This window comes from Magallana gigas, chromosome 8 (assembly GCF_963853765.1).
Source record: "Magallana gigas chromosome 8, xbMagGiga1.1, whole genome shotgun sequence".
Taxonomy (NCBI): domain Eukaryota; kingdom Metazoa; phylum Mollusca; class Bivalvia; order Ostreida; family Ostreidae; genus Magallana; species Magallana gigas.
This window is the reverse complement of record NC_088860.1, coordinates 14,805,413-14,822,059: the sequence shown is the minus strand read 5'-3', so window position 1 is coordinate 14,822,059 and position 16,647 is coordinate 14,805,413. Positions and strand designations below refer to the sequence as shown.

At 35.0% G+C, this 16,647-nt stretch overlaps 1 protein-coding gene across 1 annotated transcript; it reads right to left on the bottom strand.

Annotated features, from left to right (window-relative positions):
* Positions 1–2,640: 2,640 nt before the first annotated feature.
* LOC105337240 (potassium channel subfamily K member 18) lies at positions 2,641–14,602 on the bottom strand. The gene is made up of 2 exons (XM_011441881.4): positions 13,498–14,602; positions 2,641–5,330 (listed from the first exon to the last, which is right to left on the bottom strand). The coding sequence occupies exons 1-2, from the start codon at positions 14,039–14,041 to the stop codon at positions 4,066–4,068; spliced, it is 1,809 nt and encodes a 602-aa protein (XP_011440183.2). The 5' UTR covers positions 14,042–14,602; the 3' UTR covers positions 2,641–4,065.
* Between the last annotated feature and the right edge of the window lie 2,045 nt (positions 14,603–16,647).

Genomic DNA, 16,647 nt, shown 5'->3' with positions numbered 1-16,647 from the left:
ATTTGAACAAGCTGTAGGCACTCTTGAAAACAGATTTGAACAAAAAAACATGACCATCGTCAAGGAAATCGAATCACTTTTGTTAAATGCAGCAAATGGAGAGTTGTTTTCTGTGTCTGAAGAAATTGCCATGCTTTACAAAGATGATATTTCTTTTCCAAGGCTTGAACAGCAGCTCAAAATGTTGCCTGATATTTTCAAAGTTGACAGTGAAAATGAAATCAAAAAAGTTACCTTGATAGATACAATTTGTCAACACATGAAGGAGCCTATCACAAAGAAACTTCTGTCAGAAGTTACGAAGCTTGTACAAATTTATCTTACCATTCCAGTCACAACTGCCACACCAGAAAGATCTTTTTCGTCCTTAAGGAGGATTAAAACCTACCTCCGAAGTACAATGACGCAGGCAAGATTGAATCACTGTATGACTTGCTTTGTTCACAAAGAGAGAACAGACCAAGTCAACATCAAAGAAATAGCAAAGTCATTCATCCAGAAGATTCCAAGTCGGAAACTGTACTTTGGAAACTATTAACTATAGTTTTATTAAGACTGTTCTCTTTCAGTTTGGTTTCCAAGAATTAAGTATTGAATTATCTAAGGACTCTTCATTTTCAAACCTACATGTATAAGTTTAATAAATTTGTTTTGCATCTGAAAAGTATTCTTTATGTTTACATATAAGTACTTTAGAATATATTCTAGCCATTCCGAATCTCATCAAGATTAGTAATTTCTACAAGATAGCTGCAGTATTGGAGATTCTGATTGTGGTATACCTGTGATGAATGTCAATCAACTTTAAATGCACTATTTGAAGTCCTCTCATTCAACTTAGACAGGGGCTTGATATTACATGTTTTACATCTTAATTTCTTTATATTACACGTTTTACATCTTTCTTGGATTTGAGCCCCCCCACTTTTAAGTTTGTGACTACGCCTCTGATGCAAGTTACTATACAATGGCTATTGTAGCAATAACTTTTTTATCTTTCATAGACAGCCCTTATTTGCTAAATGGAAATAGGCTTGACAAAAAGTAAGAGGACAATTCAACAACTTTTAATCAAATTTTTTTCTAAAAATTGGAAGCACATTTGACAAGTTGTCTGCGCAAGAAACATAGACGTCATTGTCTGAAAAAAAAGGAGATGATTCGGGATGTCAGACAAAACACACTGTTCCAAAGGATACACCGAATTACATAATATAAAAAAACCGAATATTGGGTAATAAGTAATATCCCTTCCCCCTTCTTGATTCAGCGGGCGGAAACTACCTGGTTTAAGTCAGGCCCAACTTTATTTTCGGAAAACTTACTCTGAGTGCAGAAGAAATGTACGTATGTCAGTGTTTCCTTCCTTGTATGCCATGATATAACTTCAATGCAATAACAAGATGATATTAGATTAAAAGAGGTGGACCTAAACCTTAGGTCCACACCTATTTGTTAAAAGATTTTTATCCAGCTTGTCATAAGATGCAACTGTGCTAGCTTATTACTCTTTTTAACAATTTCAAATAATGTTCATCGTAGAAGACAACATATATCTATCAGTTTAGACAGAAGTACGGTGTTTGGATTTGTGATTTTACAAATCTCGAAAAGAACTTTTTTAATGATCACAACCTGTACTAGCCGTCGAATCTCTCTATCTCTCTATCAATCGGTCTATCTACCTATCAGTTTGTTTTGCGGTTGTTAACAAACTGCTGCGAAGTACGTGTATGCAATGAGTTCCACTGTGGTTTTGGCTAATTCTAGCTCTCTTACAAAGCATACACCCTGTTTCTTGAGTGCGGAAAAACTATTCAAACTGCTCTAGTCATTAGAACTCGCGCCATCAGAGACCTGCTAAAACAAACACTGACGTACACCTCTGTATTTGAAAAGCAACTGTACACACAAGCTCCGATTTTCATTTGTATTTCTATTGAAATATTATATATCTATTGTACAGCATTACATAATCCATTATATATTTATACTTCACAATCACTAGCATGGGTTTTTGGCATTTCAGGTTCTAATAATATAATATTGATTTGGATCACTGCTTCATAAAAGAATGATGTTGGGCATTGTTGCCAATACAGAGGTTTCTTTGGTTATGTAATCAAATTTGAAAAGATCAAATTCGAAACTAATCATTCTCCTCAAATCTTCAGTTGCATACATATCCTGATTTTGATAAAAAAGAAAATGAAAGAGCACAACTCAAATTGTATTTGTAAAATTAGAAAAAATTTATTAACTGGAATGGTGGAGATGAAAAACAGATAACATCAGTCATACATGAACATAACAATGGTAATCTAAAAATCCCCACATATCTCGATGCAAAAGGCGGGATAATACGGCTGCCAATGCAAAGAAATCGGTCACCAAAACAACCATATAGCAATTTCGAAGGTGATCGTCCTTTGTAATGGCAAGGGTTTCGTTTTTACATGAATTAACAGTCAACTACCATGCACATATTTCCAAACGAACATATTTTCTTCTATATTTAACAAGATACAGTTGTGAGTTCAATTATATAACTCGTGTAAAATACATATTTGATTTTTGAGAGGTACTTATATATAGTGAACAAATAGAGGACAACATTGATTGTTTCGTTGATTTGTTTTGTTTGTTAAAAGAATAAAGAAAAGTTTATCAGTTGCAGTCGATATTAAACTTTTTCCAATGTGCTACTGGTTAATCGTGTAAGATTCAATGCAAACGTATTTTGTATTTGATTTAAACAATGTACATCCAACGTTTTATTATTCTTTTACAGGGAAATCTACATTAAAAACAGCAAGGCTGTTGTATTGCAAAGGAAAGAGAGACAAATCGACCGCAGACTCAACACCATTATATTTCCTTGCTTTTCCTGAGTGATACAATAATATTTCTTTCTTTGCCGCTAGATGTTTATACCAATCAAGTTTCAAACATCGCAGGTTATAGATCGCCTTAATCCGTGGCACTGACAACATTCCTGGGAATTCTGTAAACACTTACATGTGTTCTAGTTTTGAAGCAGAAGGTAGAATATGATCTAATTGACCCGTCAGTCAAGGAGCTATCAAGACGTTTAAAAACTCCAAAACGCTTCTCCGTTTTATGAATCCCCATTACTGCAATGATACTCTAAATTTAACTGGAGAACCAAAATAACACATCTTAATTAGCGAAACGAAATATGAGTCATAAAGTTTTCTGGGTGGGTATTGTGGTAATTGCTTCCAGAGAATGAAAGTTATGAAGCGTTCTTGCTGTTCTGTGATGGTGAATATCGATGTATATGCATGTATAAACAATGGTAGTATTATTCATTTTCATTTGCACATTGGAACTCTAGCAAGTGGTTTCTAGTAAACATAAAGTACATAAATAAGATCTCTCTCTCTCTCTCTCTCTCTCTCTCTCTCTCTCTCTCTCTCTCTCTCTCTCTTCAAGTGGTGTGGAAGGGTAATGGGGTCATTTACACAGTCATGTTAAAGATGTACACAAAATTTGCATTGTCAGTTTCTGGGGTAAATGAATAAACAAATGGAAATGTTTGTAAAGTAGGAAGTGATGCTATCGTCCCTTTTATCTTTACCTCTACACACAGAAACATAAAGTGAACTTGCAATGTACCCTGATGCACCCATGTTTCATGTATGTTTCAGGAAGTATAGATGATAAAGGTTTATAAATACATGTCTGATATGGCTATTTCTGATAGTTCGTTTTATTTCTGAACGATCATTTGTTTCTTTTTATCTGGTTGTTTCACAACCTTGGAGTCTGTAGACGTTTTTCACACGACAATGCCTCACGACGGTATAGTTGAACAACTGTTGAAAGACATCGCCGTTTTCTCCTGGAATCATGTCTTTTTGGTTCACTCTAACATGCATAAGATGTATTAAAAACTCTTCTTTTATTTTTACATCCCACACAACTTCTGTTGTCGTTATTTGAGCGTTTTTATGTAACATTTCGGCAGTTCTGTCAGTAGGTAATCTTGTTTCCCCGACGGAAATTGAATTTGTTTTTAAACTCACAAATAGAACTCGGATCTCACAGTTCTGTAACAGGGCCGCTAGGATTGAAATGCTTTGGAGATCCGTTTATAACATTTTTGTCCCTGTCGTTTTTATGAGTCACCCTTCTCAGGGATAAGTGTTTTTCCACTGACCTTTCTCGTTCACCACTTTCTTCAGATGGCGGCTTTCCATTTGAGTCCAAAGAATTTTTCTTCCTTGTCGATTTCATTCTTGAAAGTTCATTCTGTACATTTAATACTATATCTTTTCTCACTTCCTTCGCTTTGTCTCTAGCGATATTTTGTACTTCCGTTGCTTTTTCTCGAGCTCTAGACTTTACTTCGGACACTTTCGTCTTTGCTCTAACTTTTGCTTTGCCCCAGTGTTCTCCTGCAATTTTCATATGCTTTTTACCGACAACAGTCATTCTGTCTCTAGCTTTATCCATCTGAATTTTTGCTTTGTCGATTGTCACATTGAGGTAGTCCACACCAACGTTAATACACATAGAAACAAGGGCCAGTCCTAAGAATAGGTAGATTGACGACACCAAAAAATATTCTGGCTGGCCTGGCACAATGTCACCAAATCCAATCGTGCTGATTGAAATAAATACATAATAAAATGAATCAATGAAATTCCATCCCTCTAAAATCATGTAAAAGAAAGTTCCTAGGAAGATGTATATCAACATGATAACGGAAGCTATCGGGAGTGGAAGGTTGAAATTTTCATCGATTTCAAAATCATTCATTTCATGGGAATCTTTTGACGTCACAGAGTCGCCGCATGCGCTCTCGGTCTCCTCCGTCTCCGGAACCATCAGTGTTATTTGTTGGACGACATTTTCTTGCAGTGTAACCTGTTCAAGTGCGATCGCCTCTGCCATGTACTGGGCGGTGTCTTCCGTGACGGCTATAGGAAGAGTCATTGTGTTCGGGTTGTTGGACCCGGACTCTATATCGCCGTCTCTGTTGGTTGACTCGCTATGCTCGCCGTCCTCGGCAGGTGCTTGTCGGCGACCCCTAAGTCGGCGAACAGATTTCACGGACGCTTTCCTTAAAGCCGTTTTCCCTCGTTGAAATCCACTTTTCATATATGTTGATCCTGTTTGTCGCGCTTTTATGCAGTAACCAGTGTAGTAATACCGCCGGACAAATTTCCAGAGGAACTTTAATCCAACTGTTAGCTTTTTGCCGACTTCTGCTAGCACCATTAAAGCCAAAGGTATTCCGATGGTGGCATAAAATATCGTCATGACTTTTCCAAAGTCTGTGTTTGGTGTAATATGCCCATAACCTGAAAAAAATATTTTTGAAGGAATGAAATTATACTGAATGCAAACGTTAAATTGCTATTGTCTCATAAATCTTAAAGTCAGTAATGGCCAATGTCTTAATCATTATTAAGAAATTTAAGGTTTGGGAAATCCATTTTCAAAAGAATGACAATATCAATCAAAATATTACACTTGATGTCCACATATGTACTTAAAAAATAAACTTTTTTCCGAATCAGGAACATTCTATGTGTTACATATCTTTAGTCAACTTAAGATTTAGATTGTGTGTTGTAAACAAAAGATAAAATTTTGTTCGCCATGAGGACCAATTGAAAAAAACCACTTGATAAGAGACCATCGAAAATTATTAACTTGGCACTTGGCAGCCCTTTATAAAGCAGCATCAGACATAGTATAATATGCGGACAGCAAAATATCAATATAATGTCCGGATAAAGGCGGTTGATTTTGGCACAAGTAGTATGCATAACTTCATATGAATTCAGGTATCTTATTTACATACAATTATCGCAAACGATATTCATATTATGATACGGTAATGGGTATGTAAATAATTGTAGGTTAATGATGAGGTACACCCTTTTGCGATGCATTGTTTAAAGAATCAGATATGCACCCAAACAATCGAAACATCTTTACAGGTTGCTGATTTATCTTATATAATGAATGTATCTATATGTTTGTCAGTTCTGATGGTTTAATAATCGATAAAGCAGTAAATTAAATTATACGTATTATAATGTTAATTATCATTTTCTGAAAATAAGAGAGTGTCTACTCAATCTGGTTTTTGTGTGTGTGTGTCATTTACAAATAAATATTTTAATAATTTCCATAACTTCTGTCTTAAGGTAGTGTTGACCACGAACGATTAAGTTTTATCAATACAAATTTACAAGATACTTTTCTCTGATTTCTAGGTGCCTTCTGTCCTAAAACATAGATGTTTTACATCCCTCTCCTGCCTTTCCGTCTTGTAAAGCTGATTACAAAAATGGGCTTCATTTTCTTTGAAAAACTTGCAATCTTTTCCGCAAACAGATATCTCCTGGCTTTCAAAGTTGTGTTTTCCTTAGAGATTAGTTTCAAACGATCGTCTGACGTATTTCTTTTATTGAAACACTCGAGTCTGTAGAGTTATCATTTTTTGAAACAATTTCTGTCCTGTTTATTCACTCCATAACAAACTGGCCCTGCCAGAATTCAAATTAAAACCTGACATAAAACCATGATGCAACGATTAGTAAGAATTCAGTATAAATATATCAATTATAAACTAAATTTAGTTTACAGCAATGGAAGACAAAGCAATGTTTATTGCTTAATAAACAATGTTTATGCCGAAGAGGAATGTGGTGGCAAATGCAGTTCGGAACATTGTATTGCAAAACCCGTATAACAAAAGCGAACGAAATTACAGTCGTTGCACATATTTAAGCTATTGCCATTAACATGGAAATGACGTCACATTGAGGTGCCTAGCCGTTTGGTTCTACATTGTGAGCTCCACCGCGTCTACTAATGTAACCCAAAGGACGTACAAAGGTCAGTTAATGCCACGGAGTGGTAATGCAATCGGAATAACGAAGCGGTAACGATGATTTCTCGTTCACAGACGCAACCTCCCCGGTGCCACTGAGGAAATAATGGGGATCCACAAATCGGAGCCAGTACTTCTTAATGTGCGTCATTATGCTGTCAATAATTTTGTACTACTGAAAACTGACTGAGTAGCCCTAGATATATTTCAATATTGATTTATCGTTATATCCACTTATAATGCATTTATCTGATATCATATATAACCATTGTCAAAATATCTTATGATTTAAGTATGTCATCTTTGGCTTATCCCTTTCATGTGTTGGTCTCATAATCTGTTTAAACGTAGATTCACTCCGTGATTACGGATCATTAATAATACATCCACATCTACGTGCAAACTTAAAATATTATGAATCTTTAACAATAGTTATTTTTGCCATATGACTACAGCAACAAGCGACCAAAGTTTTATACATCAGCCTCAATTCTTTAGAATGAATTTCAACGATAACGTTTACATATAGCTATAGTGTGCCAATCATTTCAAAGAAAATATCGTAGTTACACTAATTAAAAAGGCACATCATTTAGTTTTGTCACAGCTATGGAATGTATCAAATTAAAATTATTTTATACTACTTTTCAACTTCCATAAATTTGATAATATAATTGTATCACATAATTTGTTATCACAAGAAGTGAAATGAATGAAATATGTCAAATACGAGTAAGCATTAATGTATTTATATGTACATGTACTTATCTGATAACATTAATCGGTTATTAATGTATCTACCCCTCGGACAAAAAAGTCCTAGGGGATATAGGTCTTCGGACTGGGACCTCGTTTCCGGTTCCTTTTCCTACATTTAGCAACAGATGCATGATCTAGGATAAAATTGAGTCGTATTTTCTACGTAATTAGGGTTTTATGACATTTGTGTGTTTTATTTTTCTTTGATCTGTTTGGAGAAACATTTCACCCGAATTCTGGGTTGATTGAATTTGTCTTTTTTTTATTGTTTCTCGGGGGATTTTTACACACACAAATATCGGCATGGATTGTCGGATTTTGAAACAAAAAAATCTTGCATACTGACATGTCTACACATTGTAGAAGAAAAGTCTATATTTCAGTTTGGAGAAACAGGGAGCATTAAAAAATAAACAACTTCGCTTTTAAAGTGTCATGCACGTGCAATTTGTTAATTTGACTGTTTGTTATGTTTTATTGACAGATAACTTAATCCTCCTCCGGATTTATATATAGAGTTTATGTCTTCCTATGCCATCTTGAAAGTATCTTCGTTTAATGAGAGAGAGAGAGAGAGAGAGAGAGAGAGAGAGAGAGAGAGAGAGAGAGAGAGAGAGAGAGAGAGAGAGAGAGCATTACAATTTCAGCATTGCTGCATTAAACTGGAATTGTGTTTTTATTATTAATATCTATTCATGATAGTCTTGTCCATCGATATGCAGTATTCACTTGACGAATCGGTGCTTTTGGTGTATTCCCTTGCATGCGGGGGAGAATATGCATTAGAGATAAATAAGCCAAAATGATCCCATCAAATTTTTCCATTTAGTGATGATGAACAAACGATATAGTTTAATTGCAGCCATCTCCGAAATTTAAAAACACTACTTGTTCCACATTAAATGATATAATGTTAAGCATCGAAATTTTATTTGATTTTGCACTTTGGTGCTATTGATTTCAATCACAGAGAAAATCAAATTGCATTTATACGAAGCTTTCCTCGATTCATGGAAATGAAATATATAAAGCTATCAGAATTCTTCCAACGCGGAAATTTTGAGGAAATTGAAAGCGGTGTTTAATCTTGCCATTTTGTGAATGAAGAGTTTAGATAACGACAGGGCTATTAGTGTATTGAAAATGTCAATAAGGATAAGAGGAATGCTTTGTTAAAGACGAGATACAAAACGTGTTTTATATTGCCCATACACAAGTATAGATGTAGGTATCTGACCAGCAGTGTCCGCCCATATAGAAATGTCAAGTTTTCTGATTGCTTTTGCTCCCTTGTAATCATTTATCAAGCACAGAGAAAGAGGGTCTGCAACACGGAAACCCCAAAAGTCAAGGGTTTGTCTGATGATGACAAAAACATATGAGCCAAAGGGCGCATTGGTGATAAGAAATCAAGAATAAGCACTCGTGGGGAAGATTGTACTGCTAAATATATATATAATCAGCGAAAATTCAAACATCAGCTAGTCCGATTTGATCATAATGAAATAAATAAGATCGAGAAAGATACCATAACCATAACTAAAGCTTACTTTCTACCCAACTTTATGACGGAACCTATTGATAGCATTATCATCTCGACTGGGAAGATATTAAAACAATGGAACACCACGGACTATAAAATTTCAAAATAATATCGAGTCTCAAAGTTCAACAAAAAAATGCAGAGAGAGAGAGAGAGAGAGAGAGAGAGAGAGAGAGAGAGAGAGAGAGAGAGAGAGAGAGAGAGAGAAATCTCAGCATAAGCAACGCTGCTTTTTGTTTGCCTTGTTATCTTCGAATTATATCTATAAAGTATATTGCCAATGAACTTTGAGCCACTGACGTCAAACAGATATTGCAGGTTGCAGAGGCAGTTTAACAGATAGTCTGATTCCTAAACACCATTTGTATATTCTATACAGATTTCCACTTTATAATGCGCAACCAGGTAAACACAGGTATTTAATATTGCTCATTCACGATCAATTTATGTCGATATTTAACAATCATGAAGCAACGAATTATATACAGATCTCAAAGATGCCAGCATTACGCGGAAAACAGTGAGAGGAATCTATAAATCTGTTTGATTTTCATTTAATAATAATCTAGCTGCCTTTGATGAGGGGGAACATCCCCCAATATCAAACAGTACGCGATGGATGCGATCCAACTTTCCCCTGTAAGACGCCAATGGAGTCCCTCGGGATAATCTCATCAGGGCCGCTTAATTACCGTATCACCGGGATTAATATGTTTCACACTTTCTTGCGTAATGATCTCGCTCGGTGCTCAGCACTGATCAACATTAATAGATTAACGTTTGTCCAATACAAAAATGGTTTACCACAATAGTAACAAGAAACGGTGGTTTTTGCGGCGAAACAATGTTGATACATCACAAACCACCGTTGGCGTTTCAGGTGCCGTGCATGATATAATCAGTTAGAGACCTTGTACCAACAACTTTTGTTCTAAACCTGGTAAACGGTTTACCCAAAACGACCCACTTGACATTTTTCAGCTCCAATTCTCTTTGGAATGCTTTGTTTATCAACAGTAAAATTAGGATAAAATTTCAACTTTAATTTCTTTTTAAAATCTGTGAGATAGACTCAATGTCGTCGTCATGAAATGATTTCAGGGTCATTACCTTGCTATATGGTTCATTACACGCATTTTTGAAAGAAATACCGGTACAATTCTTATCTCTAATTCATTTGTATTAATTTAAGAAATTGGAATAGAAGTTTTCTTAAAAGATATTTTAGAAAGTGCATATTTTCCCGTAGAAGCAGAAATTTACAATTTACGATTTATTCTTTTTAGCAGTGAGTTTTGACAAAGACATTAAACGATTAAATGTTGTACTTTTCTAGCTTCAATTCCACACTTCCCATTACCTCGATAGTTCACGAGTTAATGCTTTTTGACGAAGCATATTATATTGGCTCAGATAGCTTATCTAACCTTGCTCTATAATCAAAATTGAAAGAGTGCAAAGAGGGCACCATTAAACAGCTTCCAGTCCCGACAAGCGGGATTATAATATATGAAAACAACCAATTTACATATCGTATCATTATTTTTTTTTTTTAAATTCACAAATAAACCATTTTTAATTATTTTTCATTTAAAGTCAGAGCCACCTTGCAAAAGTCCTTTAGACAAACTAAAACTCTTAATGTAAGTTCTGTTTGATTTAAAATTTCAACAACACTTTGAAAGGGTAGCCTCGAAATTAGAATTAGATAAAATGTGAAAATATTTTGAAAACTCTATCTGCTCTAGTGTTAGAGTTGATTATATGAACCCAGCATTTGCGTGAGGTATTATTTGTTTGTAAAGCTATGATTAATAGTTTGGTAAGATGAGTAAACTTTTTTGCGTAAAATCCTCTTAGAGAGAAAATACAAACATCTCTCATCTTTTTAAGTGATCACAATCCCCTTATCAGCGCTAGGAACCTTCACGCCTTATTGACATTTATCAGTTAGGCTGATCCAAGCCTTCTAAAAATTTACTCATTCTTAATTGTCTGTCGTCATGTTTTTAAAAATACTTTGATCTGAATCTAATAAAAAAAAGAAAAGAAAAGAAAACAGGTGTATTGAAAATCACGAACTACGTGGTTTTTTTTAAAATTATGACTAATTTTGCAATAATCGTTTTAATAATTTGATGTAAAAATAATCTATCAATTTAAAAAACTATAATTGAAAGCGTTTAATTTTTCAGAAATGAAACAGCTTTACTTAGAAGCCGAACAAAAGCTTTTAGGGCGGGGTGGTAAAGAATTAGAACCACATAGAAACATTCTACAAGAAACGCATTCTAATGAATGCAAGATATGGGTTAATTAGTTACACCTTCTAAATCATGTTCTCAAAAATATCCCTGTGAAAACAATCAGCATTTTATTTTAAAAATTTCCCTGCAATGATAAAATGAGCTAAAGCAGAATGAAACCAGGCACATTGTAGGAAGGTGTTCCAATAAATCCACTAACTAGGTTAATCAGATCCCTTTTTTGTACTCAGTATTTTTTTTTGGAGTCAGCAATATATACGAGCTGATATGCAGTCTCCTATTTTAATGAAGAAATTACACTTTCGAATGACTAAAATAACTTTTGAACGAAAAATGTGTGTAATTGGTCTGAATGAGAAGGTGCTGGGATTAAATAGGCGACTGGCCCACTTTCTTAGACGCCGTCCTGGTTTTTGTACAGTAAATCACGCCTGATAAGTGATACATTTGTCATTTTCTAAACTGAGATGCATGACTAAAATTTAATGTTGAAAATGATCTAAAAAAAAACCCAACTCCCACATATAATAGATAGGCGAGTTTCTCATTCTTAAGAAATTCCCAAGAGGTGAAAAAATAAAGTTTTGAGACAAATGGTATTTTCAACAGACACTACTAGCAAGATTTTTAAGTTTAAAAGTGAAATTTGAAATATTCTTGTATATGTGGAGTTCATAATAGTATAACCATTCGGCTTCATGGCCTGATCTAATTAGAGCAAGAGTCGGGACGCAACAGTTTGGCATTGTATGTCTGCAAGATTAGTTCAATGAGAACATATAAGAACGTATTGAGAAGACGTGCTGAGTTCATGATAAGTATTTCCAAAGAGTGCTTCTAATTTGTCTGCAATTTCAAAATACAGTATGATCCTAAAAGTGCTCTGAATGAAAACGAGGCAAGTGAAAGTTGCAGAGCCCTGAACCTTTTATGTTGGATTTTTGTTAACACTGTTATATTAATAATGTCTGATTCTTCTTTTGCAATAAGTGTAAATCATAAACAATTTCTAGTTATCGTTTCGTCTGCTTTTCATCGGGAATACATGCGAATGTTTGGAAAACTCGATGGCAGGTACAAAAAATACGAGTAGCTACTATGCAAAAAGATGCGGAACATGTCTTAGCGCCTGTTGCTTCATGTTATTTTATGGGAGGTTTTTATTCTCGGAGTAAGAGTAAGCTCTAGTAGTCAGTTCTAGTAAGATGGTTGATGAAAGGTGAATAGGGTCGAAGTTCTCCCCCACAATTACACTGAAAATCCTCTTGACGCTTAACCACATGAGATTCTCAAGGAATGCCAAACATGCGTCTCTGCGAAATTGATAGTGACATATGAATGTCTCGGGAAATGACAATAATAGCGACATGTGCAGTTGGATGCTTTTGCAGAAAACCATGCGATGCACAAGCAGTTTTTATCTGACCTATCGGCTTATTGCGTAAATACATTTCAATGTCGTTAAAAAAAGAAAATTCATTACGTTAAATAACATGTTACACAGAATAAATTGCATGGCGTGCGCTTAGCTTTGATTTGAAACATAAGCTGTCTTGATATTGGAAAAAAAATAGCAGATTGTTCATATAAGAAGGGCTGCCCCTAAGATTGATAAAACACGTACAATTGCACATATTGTAAGAACCGGGAACTATAAAAAGTGCAGTAATTGCTACTTTGTTCTGCGTTTAGAGTAAACCATCAACACATTGGTCATTCTGATGATACGGATACATGTATTAAGGTCCTGTGTCGCAATAGGCACTTGTTATAAAATTATGCTTGACATATAAGTAATGTCATAGTTTGACGGCGGAAATTAACAATGAAAAATAATTCAATGCTTAACTGGTTTTGAATTATATAATATATTATTGTAATTTTGATGAATAAAAAATATTGCTAATTTTGTGACTATTTACAATTTGAACAGTTGTTCGCTTTTCATATTTTTTTTCTCTCTCTCGGAAGACAAATTTCAAAATCACTTATTTTCATAATTTGCAATATTAGGAAGTACATATAATATACATCATATATCGCGGGTAGCTTACCTATTGTAGTATAAATCGTAGCGCAGAAGAAGAGAGATCCCCACATATTCCACAATGGTTTTTGTGTGGTATCGTGGGGCGAGGACCTGATCATTTCTTCGTAATCTTCCAATATTTTTCGGGACTGTTCAATCCACTCTGTTTCATTCAAGTTTTTACTATTTAATTTAAACAGTTCTTTTCCGGTCTTTTCCCGGAAGTTCACCACTTTGGCTCTCTGGTCCAATTCTTCTTCATACTCGATCCAATGAAACATAATCATCCCAATGATAGAATAAAGCACTAGAAGGATAGACAGTCCCAATAGAGATTTGGAGACTGCATACATTTTCTTGAAGAAGTCCTTGATTTTGTTAATGAAGGTGTCCAATTTGGTCTCTGGTTCCATGACCTCGTTTTCGGTCGCCTTCGCTTCATCTTCGGGTAAACTTTCATCCGTCTCAGAAGACATTTTGCGGTTATCCTCCGTCCCAAGATCCAGTGGCACTCCACTAATCCTCACCTCTGGAACCACCAACAGGCAACCACCTTGATTCCAGACCATGCATGCGCCTAGACAGTTTTTCTACTATTATCGGAACGGAACTTTCGTTTTTATCTAGCTAATCCAGACTGCTGGTGACTTGCTATGTTCGCTCTCTGACTCTCTCTATTTTTATACCGTTCTGTGCAAGTGCTCCCTATCACCGATTCTCTCTGTTCCGTCAATGGAAGACAGGTTCCTCAATAGTTACGATAAATTTCAGTAAAAAAATAGAAGTACTCGAGAGAGACAATACAATGCTTCAAATTCAGTGAAGAGTCGATAAAAGTCAGCTTTCTGTTACAAGCGTAGGGTCACGAGCGTGGCTGCAACTTTTCCCTCTGCAAACTAAATATTAGAAACATATGTTGTTGTATAGCGCTCAAATCTTGGCGTTCTGTCATTGGAGGTTGCGAGAATATATATACTCGTTAATGCGATGCCGTCATAATTGTACGGAATAGTCCGAACTTTTATTGTTGTATTACTAATATCTACTCACAAGACACTTCCCCTTTACTAGAAATTTTTTTCAAACAGTGAAGAAAAAAATGATTACGCATTTACAAACTCGACAATGCAATGACCATGTTCTGAAGCTCGAGGCATGTCAGTATTTTACAACATCAGTTTGTAATGATGACCACATGTGGATAGCTATGACGGATTGAACTAGGGTAATGGCTTTGTCCACATTTACCGTCGGGGGTAGCGAAAATAGGAATCAATCTTTTTTTTAACCGTCCCATCGTTAACCAAATTTTCGGGGGGCAGTAAGTCAACACATGTGCTTCTCCCTCTATTTTGATAACGCAGTATAGTTCTTGTTGTTTGTACACTGTCTGTAAATAACAATTCAGTTATTATATGAACTTGTGATAATACAAGTTTACGGAAAAGGAAACATCGTCTTTATGCTTAGATATGGCCCAACCAAGATTTAATTATATTAATTGGGAAAATTATGGCTGAAAATATAAACTTTTCTAAAATTACTATAAATATGGACGCAGAACGCGAATGTGATATGAACATGTATGCACTGCGCAAAAAGCGTAATTTAAACTAAATTTATGTGATGTGTGATTTGATAAGATTATGATTAGATTTTTTTTTTGTTTTGGGCCCATGAATTTTTTTTAACAAAAAAAATGTCTTATTTTATGTAGTGAAGACACGGGAATGTTTTACACTCGGTTGTTAAGTGAAAAAAAATTCTTATCGAACTATAGCGTTGCTGGGACATCTTGTGATCAAGTAATCCAAGAACTTCAGAATGAAAATGCAGTAACCAATCAACATCGATTGTAAGATGCTGTAACACACACGGTCTGTAATGCTAGGGACACGGTTCATTACCGCTTTCATGCTAAAGAGAGAATCATTAGTGCACAACGTATCACTTACACGTGTGAAAAAGCTTATTCTAGTTGCATTATATTGTGTACAGACAATTTTCACTAATTAGACGGATGATCATAAGAGTATATCTTCTGATTCCATAACGCACTCTGTGACTTCTGGTAGTTCGGGAACATCGGACGCCGTTTAGCAATTGCTTGCATTTACTATAATACCTCTAATGTTCCTGCTTTGCACTTGGGTGCTGGTGTAAAAAGTTTGAAAAGATTTCATTGGTTCTTTAAATTACCTGTCAAAATTTGTAAATATCAAGTCTTTGTACTTTCAAAGTACATGTACATGAAAGCACGTAACGTAATTTAAACTTTTTCCCACGAGCAAAATTAAAGTGAATAAATATTCAGACTAGTATATTAAGCTTGTACATCCAAAATTAAAGTTATAGTTTAAGCAAAGACATATAATGTTGTTAATGTTTCTGGTTCAGGTATTAATGTAAATAGATTTTTATTTTTATTATGATTGTAGCAGTGTTACTATCCGTTTCTGTAAAAACACAATATTCGGTCTTATTTTACCTTAGCAGTTAAATGTTTGAACTGAAAAAATTCTCAACGCTTGAAATTGAGTAACTTAATATTGTCAATAAAAAGGATTTTCTAATCAAATTAAGCGGTTTAACAACCTGTATATCCAAGAGAAGTGACGCATTTAAAAAGCTTGTTCTCTGAAAAATTAGATTATCTCTCAAAGATTAACTTATCAAAATAATTGTATCGTAACCCCTAATGATGAGCGTTGAAAGATTCATCCTTGGCTCTTGCTAATTTAAAGATTCCGTATATCAACGTGTGAAGAGATAAGACCGAATCTTAACTAGAAAACCAGACTAATTCAGTTTCACATAAAAACACAGTAATAGCCTAATCTCTCAAAGGAATATCGTTTTGCAAAGCGGTTATTGCTCATCGCCTTTTTTTCCGGTACTTAGCACCTTGCAATTTCCGTTTTGTCCAGCGATACCTTCATTCAGCCGCTGGTACAATTACCTTGATACAGAAAAGTAGAAATTATTGGTTGCCTGCCTATCTTTTAAAAATAACACATGAGTATCTCCAATAGATAGCCACTTGTGGATTCACAGGAATCTGTTGCTGGAAGTGCCAAAATTGTTTTGAAATTCCCGCTCGTTTCTTTTCTCTATTTCATACCGTGCATTTTGTTTGATGGAGAGAGATATTAGCTTAAGTAAATTAAAACCTGCT